General features: G+C 40.9%; 1 protein-coding gene across 2 annotated transcripts in view; it reads right to left on the bottom strand.

Annotated features, from left to right (window-relative positions):
• The window catches only part of PTPRG (protein tyrosine phosphatase receptor type G), a 745156-nt gene that overhangs the window by 216952 nt on the left and 512732 nt on the right, over nt 1-15472 (bottom strand). For both annotated transcript variants that reach the window (XM_050781197.1, XM_050781198.1), the window contains exon 5: nt 199-294. In XM_050781197.1, coding sequence (XP_050637154.1) covers nt 199-294 — 96 coding nt within the window. The remainder of the gene's footprint in view (nt 1-198; nt 295-15472) is intronic.

Below are 15472 nucleotides of genomic sequence, written 5' to 3'. Positions count from 1 at the left end.
TGCAAAAATTTTCATTATGTTTCTAAGCATACTTATTTACATTTTAAATCACACATTAGACAATATGAAATATCTTTCATTTGGACAGGTGTGAACTAGAAAACAGATGCATTCATTAAACATGGAACAATTCGATGAATTAAAAAAAAATACTCAAAGAATTCTTTGGTTGAAGTACTTCAGCCACTGTTAACTTACTTGAAAAAATATGGCCATGGCTCCGATTATTCTGTTCTCAGAAATTGCGGTTTGAAAGCTGTCAAAGTCATCTGGATTGTAAAAGAAAATCTGCATCTGTAGGAACAATTAAAAAATGTATTAGGAAAATTTTTACACATAAATAAAAAGTTGAGAGAATAGTACCATAAATGTATATTCCCCAGTTGCTAAGATTTTGCCAAATATATTCACCTATCCATATTTTTCCTTTGCTAACTTTTTTTTTTTTTTTTTTTTTTAAAAGATAAAGTATCGCTCTGTTGCCCAGGCTGGACTGCAGTGATGCGATCTCAGCTCACAACAACCTCCGCCTCCCAGATTCAAGCAATTCTCCTGCCTCAGCTGAGTAGCTGGGATTACAGGCACCTGCCATCATGCTCAGCTAATTTTTGTATTTTTGTAGAGATAGGCTTTCACCATGTTGGCCAGGCTGGTCTTGAACTCTTAACCTAAAGCAATCTGCCCACTTTGGCCTCCCAAAGTGTTGGGCTTACAGGCGTGAGCCACCACACCCGGCCCTTTGCTAAAATATTTTAGAATGAACCTAGACATCATGTCATTTTACCCCTAGATACTTCAGAATGTATCCCATCTTTTCACATAACTACAATGCATTCATGCCACCCAAAATAAGTAAAACCAATGCCTTCTAATTTTCTAATACCCAGGTCGTGGTGTAATTTCCCAATTAAGAAGCAAAATTTTAATGGAGTTAACCACCTTTTTGTAAAAAGCTAACCCACACATTATTTTGCTTAATCCTCTTATCAAGCCCTGTAAAAAAAATTAGGGCAGTGGCCGGGTGTGGTGGCTCACGCCTGTAATCCCAGCACTTTGGGAGGCCAAGGTGGGCGGATCACAAGGTCAGGAGATCGAAACCATCCCGGCTCACACAGTGAAACCCTGTCTCTACTAAAAATACAAAAAATTAGCCGGGCATGGTGGCAGGCACCTGTAGTCCCAGCTACTTGGGAGGCTGAGGCAGGAAAATGGCGTGAATCCGGGAGGCGGAGCTTGCAGTGAGCCGAGATCGCGCCACTGCACTCCAGCCTGGGCGACAAGGCAAGACTCCGTCTCAAAAAAAAAAAAAAAAAAAAAAAAAAAATTAGGGCAGAAATTACTATACTCAGCTATAGATGAGAAAATAGTGCTTCAGAAATTTGATGTTAATTTACCTAATATTATACATCAGAGAGAATCCAAAATCCATGTGCTTTCATCTCAACCTTAAATATCTTCTCTTACATTTGGCTAGCATTACGTTTTGTTTTGTTTTTTTTTTGAGACAAACAAAAAAACTCACTCTTTTTTTTTTTTTTTTTTTTTGAGACGGAGTCTCGCTCTGTCGCCCAGGCTGGAGTGCAGTGGCGCGATCTCGGCTCACTGCAAGCTCCGCCTCCCGGGTTCACGCCATTCTCCTGCCTCAGCCTCCCGAGTAGCTGGGACTACAGGCGCCCACAACCGCGCCCGGCTAATTTTTTGTATTTTTAGTAGAGACGGGGTTTCACCGTGGTCTCGATCTCCTGACCTTGTGATCCGCCCGTCTCGGCCTCCCAAAGCGCTGGGATTACAGGCGTGAGCCACCGCGCCCGGCAAAACTCACTCTCACTCTCACTCTGTGGCCGAGGCTGGAATGGAGTGGCCTCCATCTCCTAGGCTCAATAGATCCTCCCACCTCAGCCCCCTGAGTAGCTGGGACTACAGGTGCATGCCACAATACCCAGCTAATCTGTGTATTTGCTGTAGGGACAGGGTTTTGCGTTGGTGTCCAGGCTGGTTTCAAACTCCTGGCCTCAAGCAGTCTGCATGCCTCAGCCTCCCAAAGCACTGGGATTACAAGTGTGAGCCACTGCGCCTGACTAGAATTTCTTATGTGAAAAGCAGAACACAGTAAGTCAACTCAGGATCATTATACAACTTTAATGCTTGCACACACTTTGACATTTAACAAGATGCAGAGAACAGTTGGGCGCGGTGGCTCACGCCTGTAATCCCAGCACTTTTGGGAGGCCGAGGCGGGCGGATCACCTGAGATCGGGAGTTTGAGACCAGCCTGACCAACATGGAGAAACTCCGTCTCAACTAAAAATACAAAATTAGCCGGGCATGGTGGTGCATGCCTGTAATCCCAGCTACTCGGGAGGCTGAGGCAGGAGAATCACTTGAACCTGTGAGGCGGAGGTTGCGGTGAGACGAGGTCGCGCCATTGCACTCCAGCCTGAGCAACAAGAGCGAAACTCTGTCTCAAAAAAAAAAAAAAAAAAAAGATATAGACAACAAAAATGAACCATTGGGTATCCCCAAAAGCCTCCATACTGATAAGAAACAAACAAACAAAAAAAAACCGACCTGGGTTCCTATTCCAGCTTCCTCATTTACTTGCAAGTACCAGTTTTCTTTCTTAGGCATAAAGTCAAGGATTTTCACTTACTGGGGTAATTCTGAGGCTCAAATAAGTTAACGTAGTGTGTAACATGAAGCAGCATGGTTAGACCTTATTAATGCTCAACAAATCACCATCATCATCACCATATATATTTTTTTCTGAGATAGGGTCTCATTTTGTCACCCAGGCTGGAGTGCAGTGGCATGATCATGGCTCACTGCAGCCTTGACCTCAAGGTCAAGGATCAAAGGATCAAAGGATCCTCCCACCTCAGCCTCCTAAGCGGCTAAGACTACGGGTGTACACTACCATATCGGGCTAATTTTTATACATATTTTTAGAGGTGGGGTCTCACTATGCTGCCCAGGCTAGTCTAGAACAACTGAGCTCAAGCAATCCGCCCACCTTGGCCTCCCAAAGTGTTGAGATTACAGGCATGAACCACTGCGCCTGGTCATCATCATTATCATCATATGTTAAAATTAACATTTGGCAAACATCTTAAAATTTCTAGTAAGAGTATGATTCCACTGAATCATCTAGAATGATGCTACTCCTTACAGAAAATTCTATCTTCTATATAATTAGTTCTTTCATGACCTCTATTTCCCCACTTTTCCAAAAGGCATGATGCTATTTTCTGCAATAGACTGAACAATCACACCCCAGGGAGACTGAGAGATTTGACATTGAACAATAAAGTCCCAGCAGGAAAAGCTAAGTATAGGTCAAAGGAAAACAGAGTTCTGACGACTGAATTAACTCAAATGCTAAGAATACAAATGGCATTTCTTTTGTGAAGAGGGAAATCAGGTAGCCCAAATCAGGACACTTCCTAGAAAAATTCTGATACCTAAGTACATGGGAGAAGGATGGACAGTTTCTTTTGGAGAATTTTCTTTCTTAAAGATAATTCTTTTTCTTAAGACTGTGAATTCGCACCAATTCTGGCAGTTTCTTACAAATGCGTTTTCTTACGGTTTGGACAGCTTTAGACATCATGAATTTTTAGAGAAAAATCCATTCAATAAGGTGCAGATTAGAATGGTTTAATATTAGGTGAATTGCTTTGGGTACAATACTACTAACCCAAGAAAGAAACTTCACACAGGTGTATTCAGAAAATTACACTTCACTTTCTTTTTAAAACTCAGGCTCTCAAATTAAGTAGGTTCACAGAAGGCTTTCTTATACTTCAGCCCACGTGCAGGGGCAGCATTGTTTAATGCATCACCTGAATAATGTGTGATACAAAATACTTTAAGACCTCTTCAAGGGCATTTTCATTTACAAGTGGGTAAAAAAAATGCAATTTTAGAAAATGTGTTTGAGTCATGGCTCCACCCATCTGGATAATAAAATGTCTCATAAAAAGGACAGCAGCACAGGTCTGAAATATCTATTTTTCTTACTATTTTTCTCAAGTTGTAGCCTACTAAATTATGGTAATATCTGAAGCTGTCTAAAATATAAGAGTAAGTAGATGAGGTTTTGCTGAATGAATTGGACTTGCGTGAACTGAAACATATTTTGTCAGCGGTGGTGATGGCTAAGTTTGGACAGAGGCTGGAAACATCTTGGAAGGTATTTGGGGTAGTTACCATCAACTTTACCCTCAAAATGAGCTGTGGCCACAGCCCTCCCTTCAACATTCTGGGCTCTAGATCCCAGAGCCCTCCCTTCAATATTCCCCCATGTGTGTTCTTTCTAGTAATGTTAATCTAAATGATGCCCACTCTACAGCAATCCTTCTATGAAGAAACGTGGTGTACATAAGCTGAAGAAAAGATCTGGGGCCAGGCGCAGTGTGGCTCATGCATGTATAACCCCAGCACTTTGGGAGGTCCAAGTGGGAGGACTGCTTGAGAACAGGAGTTGGAGGCCAGCCTGGGCAACAAAGTGAGACCTCATCTCTACAAAGTTAGCCAGGAGTGGTAACTGTAGTCCCAGCTATTCAGGAGACTGAGGTGAGAGGATTGCTAGAGCCCAGGAGGCTGAGGCTATTGAGGCTACTGATGGCTCCACTGAACTCCAGCCTGAGCAACAGAGCAAGATCCTGTCTCAAAAAGAAAGAAAAAAGAAACAAGAAAAAAAAATCTGGAAAATTCAGCAATAAAGGGATTAACTGTTCCCTATCTCCTTTACCCAGTATCACCAATTATTTATACTATACCTCATTTGCTCTCTTTCTGTATACACACACACACACACACACACACACACACACACTTTTTTTCTTCAATCATTTGGGAGCAAATGGGAGATAATAGCCCCCTTCACCACTAAATTCTTAAGTGTGTAATTTCTAAGAATAAGGACATTCTCTTACATAATCACAGAATAATCATTAGAATTAGCAAACTTCACATTAATACAATACTATTATCCAATTCACAGACCATTTTCAAGTTTTGGCAAGTGCCCAAATAAAGCCCATTACAGATCATTTTCTGGTTCTCAGTCCAGAATTCAATCTAGGATAAAACTCTGTATTTAGTTGTCATGTCTTTTTTATACTGACCTCTTCCAACCCCGTCTTCATCTGGAACAGTTACTCAGCCTCTTTCTTTACTCTGACAATTTGAAGTGTACAGAGCAGAAAATTCATAGAATTGAGGTCTCTTAGCCGGGCGCGGTGGCTCACGCCTGTAATCCCAGCACTTTGTGGGGCCAAGGGGGGTGGATCACTTGAGGTCAGGAGTTTGAGACCAGCCTGGCCAACATGGTGAAACCCCGTCTCTACAAACATACAAAAATTAGCTGGGTGTGGTGGCAGGTGCCTGTAATCCCAGCTACTTGGGATTGAGGCAGAAGAATCACTTGAACCCATAAGGCGGAGGTTGCAATGAACCGAGATTGTGCTACTGCACTCCAGTCTGGGCAACAGAGTGAGATTCCGTCTCAAAAAAAAAAAAAAAAAACTTATATCTTCTCAGTGCATTATATCACAGCACATTTATATGGGTTTATCCCGCTATTGGAGGTATTTATCTTGATCATGTAGCTAAGGTGCTATCTATTGAGTTTCTCCACTATAAAGTTATTAATTTTCCTTTCATAATTAAAAAGTACTTTGTAGAGAGATACTTTAACATGAGATAAAAATCCTGCTCCTCATTTAAAGTTGACTCACTAGTTTGGTATCCTTTGTGACTTTCTAACTCCACCATTCCTTCTATATTCATTAATGGCATTCTAGAGTAAGGAATCGCTTTCCCTGCACTGCGGTTTATTCACTTATTCATGCATTCATTTACACCCATATGGACTTGTTTATTTTTGTTTCTATTTATTCAATCCATTATCAGATCCCATTACTAACATTATGTATTTTGATGCTCAGATTGTCCCAGATTTGCCCAGTAGGAGACCCTTCAAAAGAATGTCCCTGTCAGTCTGCCACGTTCTCCTAATTTTTTATTTTTTAGCACTTCCTATCAGGCACAGATGTTTTGGGCTCATCCTGTATTTTCCCTACCCTAGCCCTAGAGTTGGCCATTTAAGTCCTGGTTCAAAGGTTATTTGAAGATTTAATAACTTTAACTCAATATTTTCCAAACACAGTTGAAATAGAATACTTTGGGCGTGATTCTTTAAGAAAACTATATAGCTTAAAGGTCGATGAATCTATTCCAATCAGGCCTCTCTTTTGCAAGGGAAGGAAACTTGAATCAACCCTCTATAAGCAGACATTCCTTCATCATGTAGAGTTCCATGAGATAGGAGATAATATATATTATATATATAATACACACACACACATGCGCGCACACACATATATATATATATGCTCAAGCACAGAAGCAAACTATATGAAACTCAATTAAAAAGACACTGATAGACTGATTGCACCAGGGCACAATCATGGGACCAGTTCTGCTAAATTTTTCAAAGTCGTAAGTGAGAGTCATTAGCCCAAATGGATCATTCAACTCTACCTGTGGAATGGCTTGACTGCAAAACCCTCCAGGCGTTTTTCTAGCCAGATCAAGGCGATGGATAACCTAGAGTATCATATAGCATAACTTGATATTTGGAAAATAGAATTTTACAGGGGCAAAACAAATCACATTAAAAGCATCATCATCGACCAGGAAGCATGTTCTAAAATACATATATGGCAAATGCCTGCATGAATCCCAATACTACCAAGTAATGGGAGGGAGGTGAAAAGGACATTGTGAGTACAGGATTGACAACAGTCAATGCTCCACTGTTGTAGGGTACTAGTATAATACATACAAAGTCACAACAAAATGCCCACCTAGCTTCCCTTTTTTCCTGCCTTGTGCAACTTTTCCCTTACATTTAAAATAACTCCAGTTGCAATTTGACTTTACAAATGTGCATATCTCTGGTTTCCAATATGTATCACTGTCCATGTTAAGTTGAATGAACAGAAGGCAACAAATCTGAAATCCTGAGCCTTTGATACTATTATTGTTGTTCAAATATTAATTTTTAATCATATTAAAACATTATTAATGTTTTTCAAACTTTTAGTAAGCACTTACTATCTGCCAGGTACTGTACTACGATTCATTGACGCTCAGTGAGGTAGGTACTAGTACAATCCTCATTTTATAGGCAAGGAAGCCAAGGATTTACAAAATTCATAATTTCAAATGTACAAAGCTCCTAAGGAAGGAAAGTGGGGTTGGGACAGAAAAATTATCTTTCACAATTGTCTTTCCAATCTCAGAGTTCAAGGTCTTAATCACTGTGCTTCCTTCGAGTTGGCAGGAGTATTGCTTAATGCCTGTTCTCTGTACGGCACCATGACGGATGAAGATACAGTCTGTACTTAGGAAGACTAAAATATCATTAATGAGACAAGGTTAACTTTATTTCTGAGTGCCAAAGTTGAGGGAGTGTATCACGAAATAAAAGCATAAGGCAATGAATGGCTCATGGTCAAGTGAGGCATCTATTAAACAAATCCTACATTTATACAGGCAATGGGCAGGAGGGGGCATTTTCCAGAAGGTGAACTTTTTATTGTCTAATGTTAGAGTTGTGAGCCTGGTTGCTGTGATCACGGAAGCAAAAGGAAATGATCCCAACATGAGAGTAGAAAACCCAACAGTAACTTCCATGCAGATTTAGAAAGCTCTACGTTTTATTTCCTCTCAAAAAGCTATTTCTCCCACATGTCCCCTACACATGGCCCAAGAAAAAATATCATGATGGAGTAAGGAAGGAAACAGCACGCAGATAGCTCAGGGGGAAGGCAATCTACTGAAAGACTCAGTAGATATTTCCAGGATACTGCTGGGGAGTTTTATTAAAGTGGAAGAACACGCAGGCAAAAGCTACAGAAAAGAACAGATGGAGATGAGACGTAAACAGGACGAGATAAGGAGGGTAACCAAAAAGGCAACAGCAGAATTAAAAATCACATAGGAGGCAGCAGACAACAGAACTGAAGAGGTGGAAATGTATTTTTCTAATCAAGCTTGGTGTTAATCTGCCAGTTGGGAACGTGGTAGTGGACAAGAAACAGCTGCCTAAGAATAAAGATGTGAAGTGAAGGCAAAGTAAACATCCAAACACAGTGAATCTGCCAGTTCTGCTTTTTTGACAATATGCATAGTATGATGACAGAGTTAAGGTTTTTGTAAAATAAGCTCTTAATCTAACATGATTTTTTTTTTTTTTTTTTTTTTTTTTTTTTTTTTTTAGACGGAGTCTTGCTCTGTCGCCCAGGCTGGAGTGCAGTGGCCGGATCTCGGCTCACTGCAAGCTCCGCCTCCCGGGTTCACGCCATTCTCCTGCCTCAGCCTCCCGAGTAGCTGGGACTACAGGCGCCGCTACCACGCCTGGCTAATTTTTTTGTATTTTTAGTAGAGACGGGGTTTCACCGTGTTAGCCAGGATGGTCTCAATCTCCTGACCTTGTGATCCGCCCGTCTCGGCCTCCCAAAGTGCTGGGATTACAGGCTTGAGACACCAGGCCCGGCCAATCTAACATGATTTTAAAATTATTTCGTAACAGATAGTATTAAGGAGGCCAGGAGGCACACACTCAACCCACTACACTCTAACTCTAATTCTGCCATTGCCTGTAGACAGAAAGATGTATGCACGCAGGACATAAGTCTGTGCAGTGCAAGGCTGTGTCCCTAGCACAGTGCTGCCCATTGTAAATACCAGTAATTTATTTCTGGAATGAATAAGATGAGTGGGAGCTCTAAGTGGCTTGAAGCAAGGACAGCCAAGTGATAAAGCCACAAACACTAACAGAGTCCACGCCATCTCTTGGAATAAATAACAAAATCAGTGGCAAGGAGGCTCAAGATATTGAAAGAATGAAGGAATTTAAACTGCTGGCGTAAATGCTCAGAAAGGTGGAAATACAAGCCAAAATCACTGTGAAATGGCCAAGTGACTCCAGGTATGGTTCTGCTAAATACAGATTATATTACTTTCTCTTTAATCTACAAGAAAGTCAAACCATTGTCTAAGTAACTCTGGCCTAAAATGTTAATACTCCAACAAAAGGAGATCTATTCATTTAAATTATGGAGAAAAATGATAAATATACATTGTATATATTACATCAAAATATATAACACAAACACTCTGGGTATTTTGTTTTCTCCTACTGAACAAAGTTTTTATTCCTAGTTACTTTTTAAAAGGATCCTTGTTATTTTTTGTGAAAGTATTTTTTACACGTGATTAACATTTAAATCAGTAGACCTTAGAACTAAAGCTGATTACCCTCTATAATGTGGGTGGGTCTCATGCAATCAGCTGAAGACCTGAGGTCTTTTTAAGAGGAAAGAATTCTTCCTCTACACTGCAACACAGACTGGGCTCAGGTTTCCAGCCTTTGAACTCAAGACTGCAGTATCAACTCAGCTAGAGTAACTTAGCTAAAATTAATGAACTATAGGCCAGAGTGTGTGTGTGTGTGTGTGTGTGTGTGTGTGTGTGTGTGTAAGAGAGAGAGAGAAAGAGAGACATCGATCCTAGAGTGTGTGTGTGTGTGTGTGTATGTGTATGAGAGAGAGAAAGAGAGAGAGAGAAAGAGAGACATCGATCCTAGAGAGAGAGAGAGAGAGAGAGAGAGTGTGTGTGTGTGTGTGTGTGTGTGTGTGTGAGAGAGAGAGAGAGAGAGAGAGAGAGAGAGAGAAAGAAAGAGAGACATCGATCCTATGGGGTCTTTCTCTGGAGAACCGTGACTAATACACCCCCTAAAATCATTACTGGTTTTAAGCAAACATACACAGGTATGTGTGTCTGTGTATCACGTTATAAAACCATTTTGCAGCTCGGTTACTTTTTGGGCTTCTTTGAGCTCTGAACTCTATCATCTTTTCTCACTTCTTCCTAACAAGCTTCTACCCCGGAGAATGTAGCCCATGTTACAAACCAGTTCACACTCTTACAGCATACGGAAAAATATCCATAAAGTTGGCAGTATAAGATGAAGATCTAAGAGTATTTGCTATAGAATAAGAACGGATTTGTATATTGAAGAGCCTGGAGATCTCTAAGGCCCAGTGTCCCCGTCTGTGAAACAGAGGTAATACTCATGCCTCACAGGGCTGTTGTAACACATTTTCACTAAGCGCTTGCTTTGCAAAAGTAAAAACTGATGAAACACTCTCATTTTTCTCTTACAGTATATCCTGATGACTTTCTTTATGACCAGAAGGGATACTTAAAGTAAGGTTCAAATAAACCATTTCCACAGGCCAGCCAACATCCCAGTAAGTCATGCCACAGGGTGTGGCAAAGAAACCAGTGTGTGGCGTTCATTGGAAGAATATTTTTAGAAGAACCAAGCTCTGAAGAAGAATAGGTAGTGGGTATCTTTGCAGGCAAGGTGGCATTTAAATAAACATTCTGAAACATTTCCTTTATATAATATCATTAATCACAGAGTACACAAATCCTTAATTATTTCCTGTTTTCATTTGCCCTGTAACAGGGAATTATCTTCAACTACTTTACAGTAGGAATCCCCAGTTTTGGAGCAGAAGAAACTAAAGTGCACACTAGGGCTATGAGGCATATACTCGGGTGCCAGGATGTTTTTGAGATCTCTCTTAAAAGTCTCTGTGTGTAACTTGTTTATTCTGTTATATGTCTATTTATTAGCTGATTTTCAGGATTTCTGGTTCAGTGATGCATCTGATTAATCAAATAAATGTTAAATGTTTGCACTTTTCCCTTGATAGGGAAGAGTTCAGGCTCTTGGTTGCAGTAGTAAGCTAAGTTTTTCAGTGATTTACTATGCATGATTCATGAGTTATTTCTTACAGCTCAGCATAAGTTTGGGCACAAATGAAGTAGGCCAAGTCTGGCTATAGCTTGTCCAGGTACCTTCGCCATGTACTCAGGAAGGAAGGCAGTAAGCTATAGCTTTCTTATTTAATAGTTATGTGACCTGATTGAAGTCAGTTATCCCCTCACTGAGCCTTAACATCTCCATGAGTAAACTGAATTAAAAATATGTCACTGGGTTACACTGAGGATTAAATAAAATAACTTGAGTAAAGGACCTTCCACTATGTCTGGCGCAGTCAGAACCACTGATTTACTTACACGTCTAAATATTAAAGGGGGAAAACAAGAAAGAAAAAACACCACCACATAAATTAGTGAAAGGGCTATTTGCAATATCCCCAAATTGGAACCTGCCTAAACACTAATCAATAATGGAATGGATAGGCAAATTGTGACACATAAAATGAAATACCTAGTGGAATGCACTACAACCACAGATAACAATATAGGCAAATCTCACAAACGAAGCTGAACCAAGTAAACCAGATTCAAACAAACAAACAAAAAAACCAGTGCGATTCCATTGGAATGAAGTACAAAAACAAGAAAAACTAAAGCACTTAGAAGCCAGCACAGTGGTTACCCAGAGGCAGCAGTAACTGGACAAGGACATCTGCAGGTGCTAATACATTATCTTGCAAATGTGGGTACTGGTTACAAGCAAATGAAAATTCGTCAGCTGTACACTTATTTTTTTGTGATTTTCCTCCTTTACATACGGTACTTCAACAATGAATAAACAGAAATAGCAAAATACCTGTGCTGTTGAAACCAAGAGGAACAAAAGTATAACCTCACATAGTAACAGGGCTGAAGCAGGAGGATTGCTGGAACCAAGGAGTTTGAGACCAGCCTGAGAAACATAGTGAGACCTTATCTCAAAAAATAAAAAAATAAAAAATTAGCTGGGCATGATGGCATATACCCGCAGTTCTGGCTACTCGGGAGGCTGAGGCAGGAGGATCGCTTGAGCCCAGGAGTTCAAGGCTGCAGTGAGCTATGATTGCATCACTGCACTCCAACCTGGGTGACACAGTGAGACTCTGCTTCAGTTAAAAACAAACAAACAAGCCAAAACAGAGCAGGGCCAAGTTTACTGCCCTGTTTTGCACTCATTCCATTGACTATAAGCTAACCTTAAACCTGACATTATGGTCAGATTGAACTTATCTGCTCGATGGAGCAAGTTCCAGTGACTGGCCTTAATATAGAGAATCCCTCCAGCCTAAGACCCAATAACTATTACAAGAGCCAAGCACTGCCCCTGCCTACCCTTTCCCAAGGCAGCCTCAAGCATAAAGCACTCAGGAGGGTTGCTTAAATGTACCCGATTCTGAACACTTTACATCAATTAATTCCTTAAATCAATACTACTATTTTCTAGGGGCGATACACTTATTTCTCCTATTTTATACAAAAGGAAATTAAGGCTGAGAGAGTAGGTCTTGTCTAAGAAGTAGTTAACTCTGGAACTCAAATCTAGGCATTTGCTTGTAGAGCCCATATACTTAAAGCTGTTCTACCATACAACATCCTGACCAGAATTCCCATCAGCAATGAACTCTACCTGTTAGTTCTCTCTAGGTTCCTAGTACAAAGCTTCCAGAGCAGTGTTCTTAAGCTGGGGTGATTCTGTACCCCAGTGGAAATATGGCCACGTTCAGAGACATTTTTGGTTGTCACTCTTTGAGGGGGTGATAGGCATCTAGTGCAGAGGTCCCCAACCCCCTCATCTGTATTTACAGCTGCTCCTCATAGCTCACATTACTGACTGAGCTCTGCCTCCTGTCAGATCAGTGGCGCCATTAGATTCTCATAGGAGCATAAACCCTATTATGAACTGCGCATGCGAGGAATCCAGGTTGCACACTCCTAATGAGAATCTAATGCCTGATGATCTGTCACTGTCTCCCATCACCCCTGGCTGGGACCATCTAGTTGCAAGAAAACACACTCAGGGCTCCCATTGATTCTACATTATACAACTATACATTGTAAAATTATTTCATTGTATATTACAATGTAATAAGAATATAAATAAAGTGCACAATAAATATAATGCAACTGACTCATCCTGAAACCATCGCCACCCCCGACATGGTCTGTGGAAAAACTGTCTTCCACAAAACCAGTCCCTCGTGCCAAAAAGGTTGGGGACCACTGATCTAGCAGGTAGAGGCCAGGGGTGCGCCTAAACACCCCAAAATGCATAGAAAAGTGCCCCACATCATGGGAGTTTCTCTGCGCCTACTCAGGCTCTGGAGGTTGACAGAAAAAAAAAAAAAAAAAAAGAATTATCCGCCCAAAATGTCCATAGTGCTGAGATGTAGAAACCCTGTCCCACACCCACTGTCAACATGAAACATTATCAGTGGGCATGGTAAAGCACTTTGTTTTTCTTTCCCTTTCACACTACTACTGAACTTTGAGGGGGAGGATCAAGTCTGCTGTGAGGGAGCTTGAAACTGGAAGAGCAGCTGATTTTTTTTTTTTTTTTTTTTTTTTGAGCCGGAGTCTCGCTCTGTCACTAAGCTGGAGTGCAGCGGCGTGATCTCAGCTCACTGCAACCTCCACCTCCTGAGTCCAAGTGATTCTCCTGCCTCTGCCTCCTGACTAGCTGGGATTACAGGAATGCGCCATCACGCCCAGCTAATTATAGTAATTTTTAGTAGAGATGGGGTTTCACCACGTGGAGCAGGATGGTCTCGATCTCCTGACCTCATGAACTGCCCACCTTGGCCTCCCAAAGTGCTGGGATTACAGGCGTGAGCCACTGCGCCCAGCCGGGAGAGCACTTTTGTCCCTATGCATAAACCAGTAACTTCAACTACTCTTGAGGTGACTGAAATGGCTTTTTTTTTTTTTTTTTTTTTTTTTAAATAATGAAACGACGTTTCCTTGCTTGCATGGCTATTTTATATACAAAGCTGGTTCTGAAATGCAGTGGAGCTTAACGCCTTGGACACGGTGGAGGGGGAGGGGTCCCTAGGTGCATCTGGAACTCATTTGTATTTCAAAAACACAAAAATCACTACCACGGTGTTTGTGCTCTTTGTAATATGAAACTTTTTAGAAATTGCTTTGTACTTGGGAGTAACAGCCACATGATTCACCATGAAATGAAGTCTGGAAAATCATTTTGGATAAATGGACCTATAAATTCAATAGAATTTCCATGACAACATAGACTGCAACACTCAGCCACAAATAAAAGGTTATAAATCATTCAAAACCAACTAGGAATCGGCAATACGTCTCCCATTTTAAAATACAAGAAACCTGAAATACAGTTTGTTGCTTACTCAACCAAAGTTCACATTAGAGTTCTTTCCTCATTTCTGATATTGTCATAAGTTTTGGGGGAAAAGATGATGTCATGAATTTACAATTAAGCTAAACAAAATTAACACAGATGTAGAGTCGGTTGTATTCCTTCCGCTTCTCCCAGCCAGAGACTTCCAAGAAAGCTTGTCACAAAAACAAGTTATGCTCTTTTATCTGGAAAACTGCAGTTTGCACTATACAGCTGAATGTTGCCACATCATGCTTCTCCATAAGAAAAAGGCTGGTGCAAAACATTTCTGAGAACACACATCCAAGACAACTGGAGGCTTCCAAATGCTTCTGAGTTCTATAAATCCAAACCACACCCTTTAGTGTCCTTCGGAGAACCTCTGCAGTAAAGTATTTTTAAGGTTAGCTGGATCAACTGGTCTAGAACATCTGTTCTTTGAAACAGCTCTTCTGTTCCTGAGGTCATCTTATCATTTCTGATGGAGATCCCCTTACAAGAGGCTCTTCTGGATATTGTATCATGACCTCTCCCACTGGGAGGGTCCTTACAGAGCTAAGCACATAGTAGGCACTCATTAAATGACTGTGGAATGAATGAATGAGTCGTTTCTCACAGGAAAAGATGTCGCATTGCTCCACTGGGATTTTTATTTTTTTCTTATTATTCAGTATCCCTTAAAATAATCAACAGCTTTGGTCAGATGACTGATGAAAGGGGAAAAACAAATTTATTGAACTATGAACCTGGCTTCCAGCAGGGCTGCAAGCCCCCTGAAAGACTGCCGAGGGTGGTACATGTATTCACTGAACAGTGTCCATCACTTTTCAACAGTTCATAGATCAGACAGACTTCTATGGTTCCATCTACAATCACGTGCTGAAAGACCCATTTTCAGCCCTGGTCTCATGCGGTACACAACCACAGACTTCACTGGAATCTTCGAGGGCTCCACAAGCCAGAAAGGTTACAAATCACTACCTCTAAAAAAATATGTAAACCTGCCTCAATGAGCAAAAAGTCCCTTCTCTAAGACAGGTATCTAGAAGCAGTCCAAGCCAAACCATCCCCTGAAAAGATTACACACATTTTTTTACTCTAATCAACAGTGCAGGAGAACACCAATTTTCCTATACTATTCGTAACACTGGATTTATGGATCCTTCTTATTTTTTACCATTGGATGGATACTTCTATTCTCATTTAAAAATTTTCAAACAAGGCTGGGTATGGTGGTTTACACCTATAATCCCAGCACTTTGGGAGGCCAAGTTGGGA

The sequence above is a fragment of the Macaca thibetana genome, chromosome 2, assembly GCF_024542745.1.
Source record: "Macaca thibetana thibetana isolate TM-01 chromosome 2, ASM2454274v1, whole genome shotgun sequence".
In the NCBI taxonomy this organism is placed as follows: domain Eukaryota; kingdom Metazoa; phylum Chordata; class Mammalia; order Primates; family Cercopithecidae; genus Macaca; species Macaca thibetana.
Note: the sequence above shows the minus strand (reverse complement) of the source record. Positions and strands in the feature narration are given on the sequence as shown.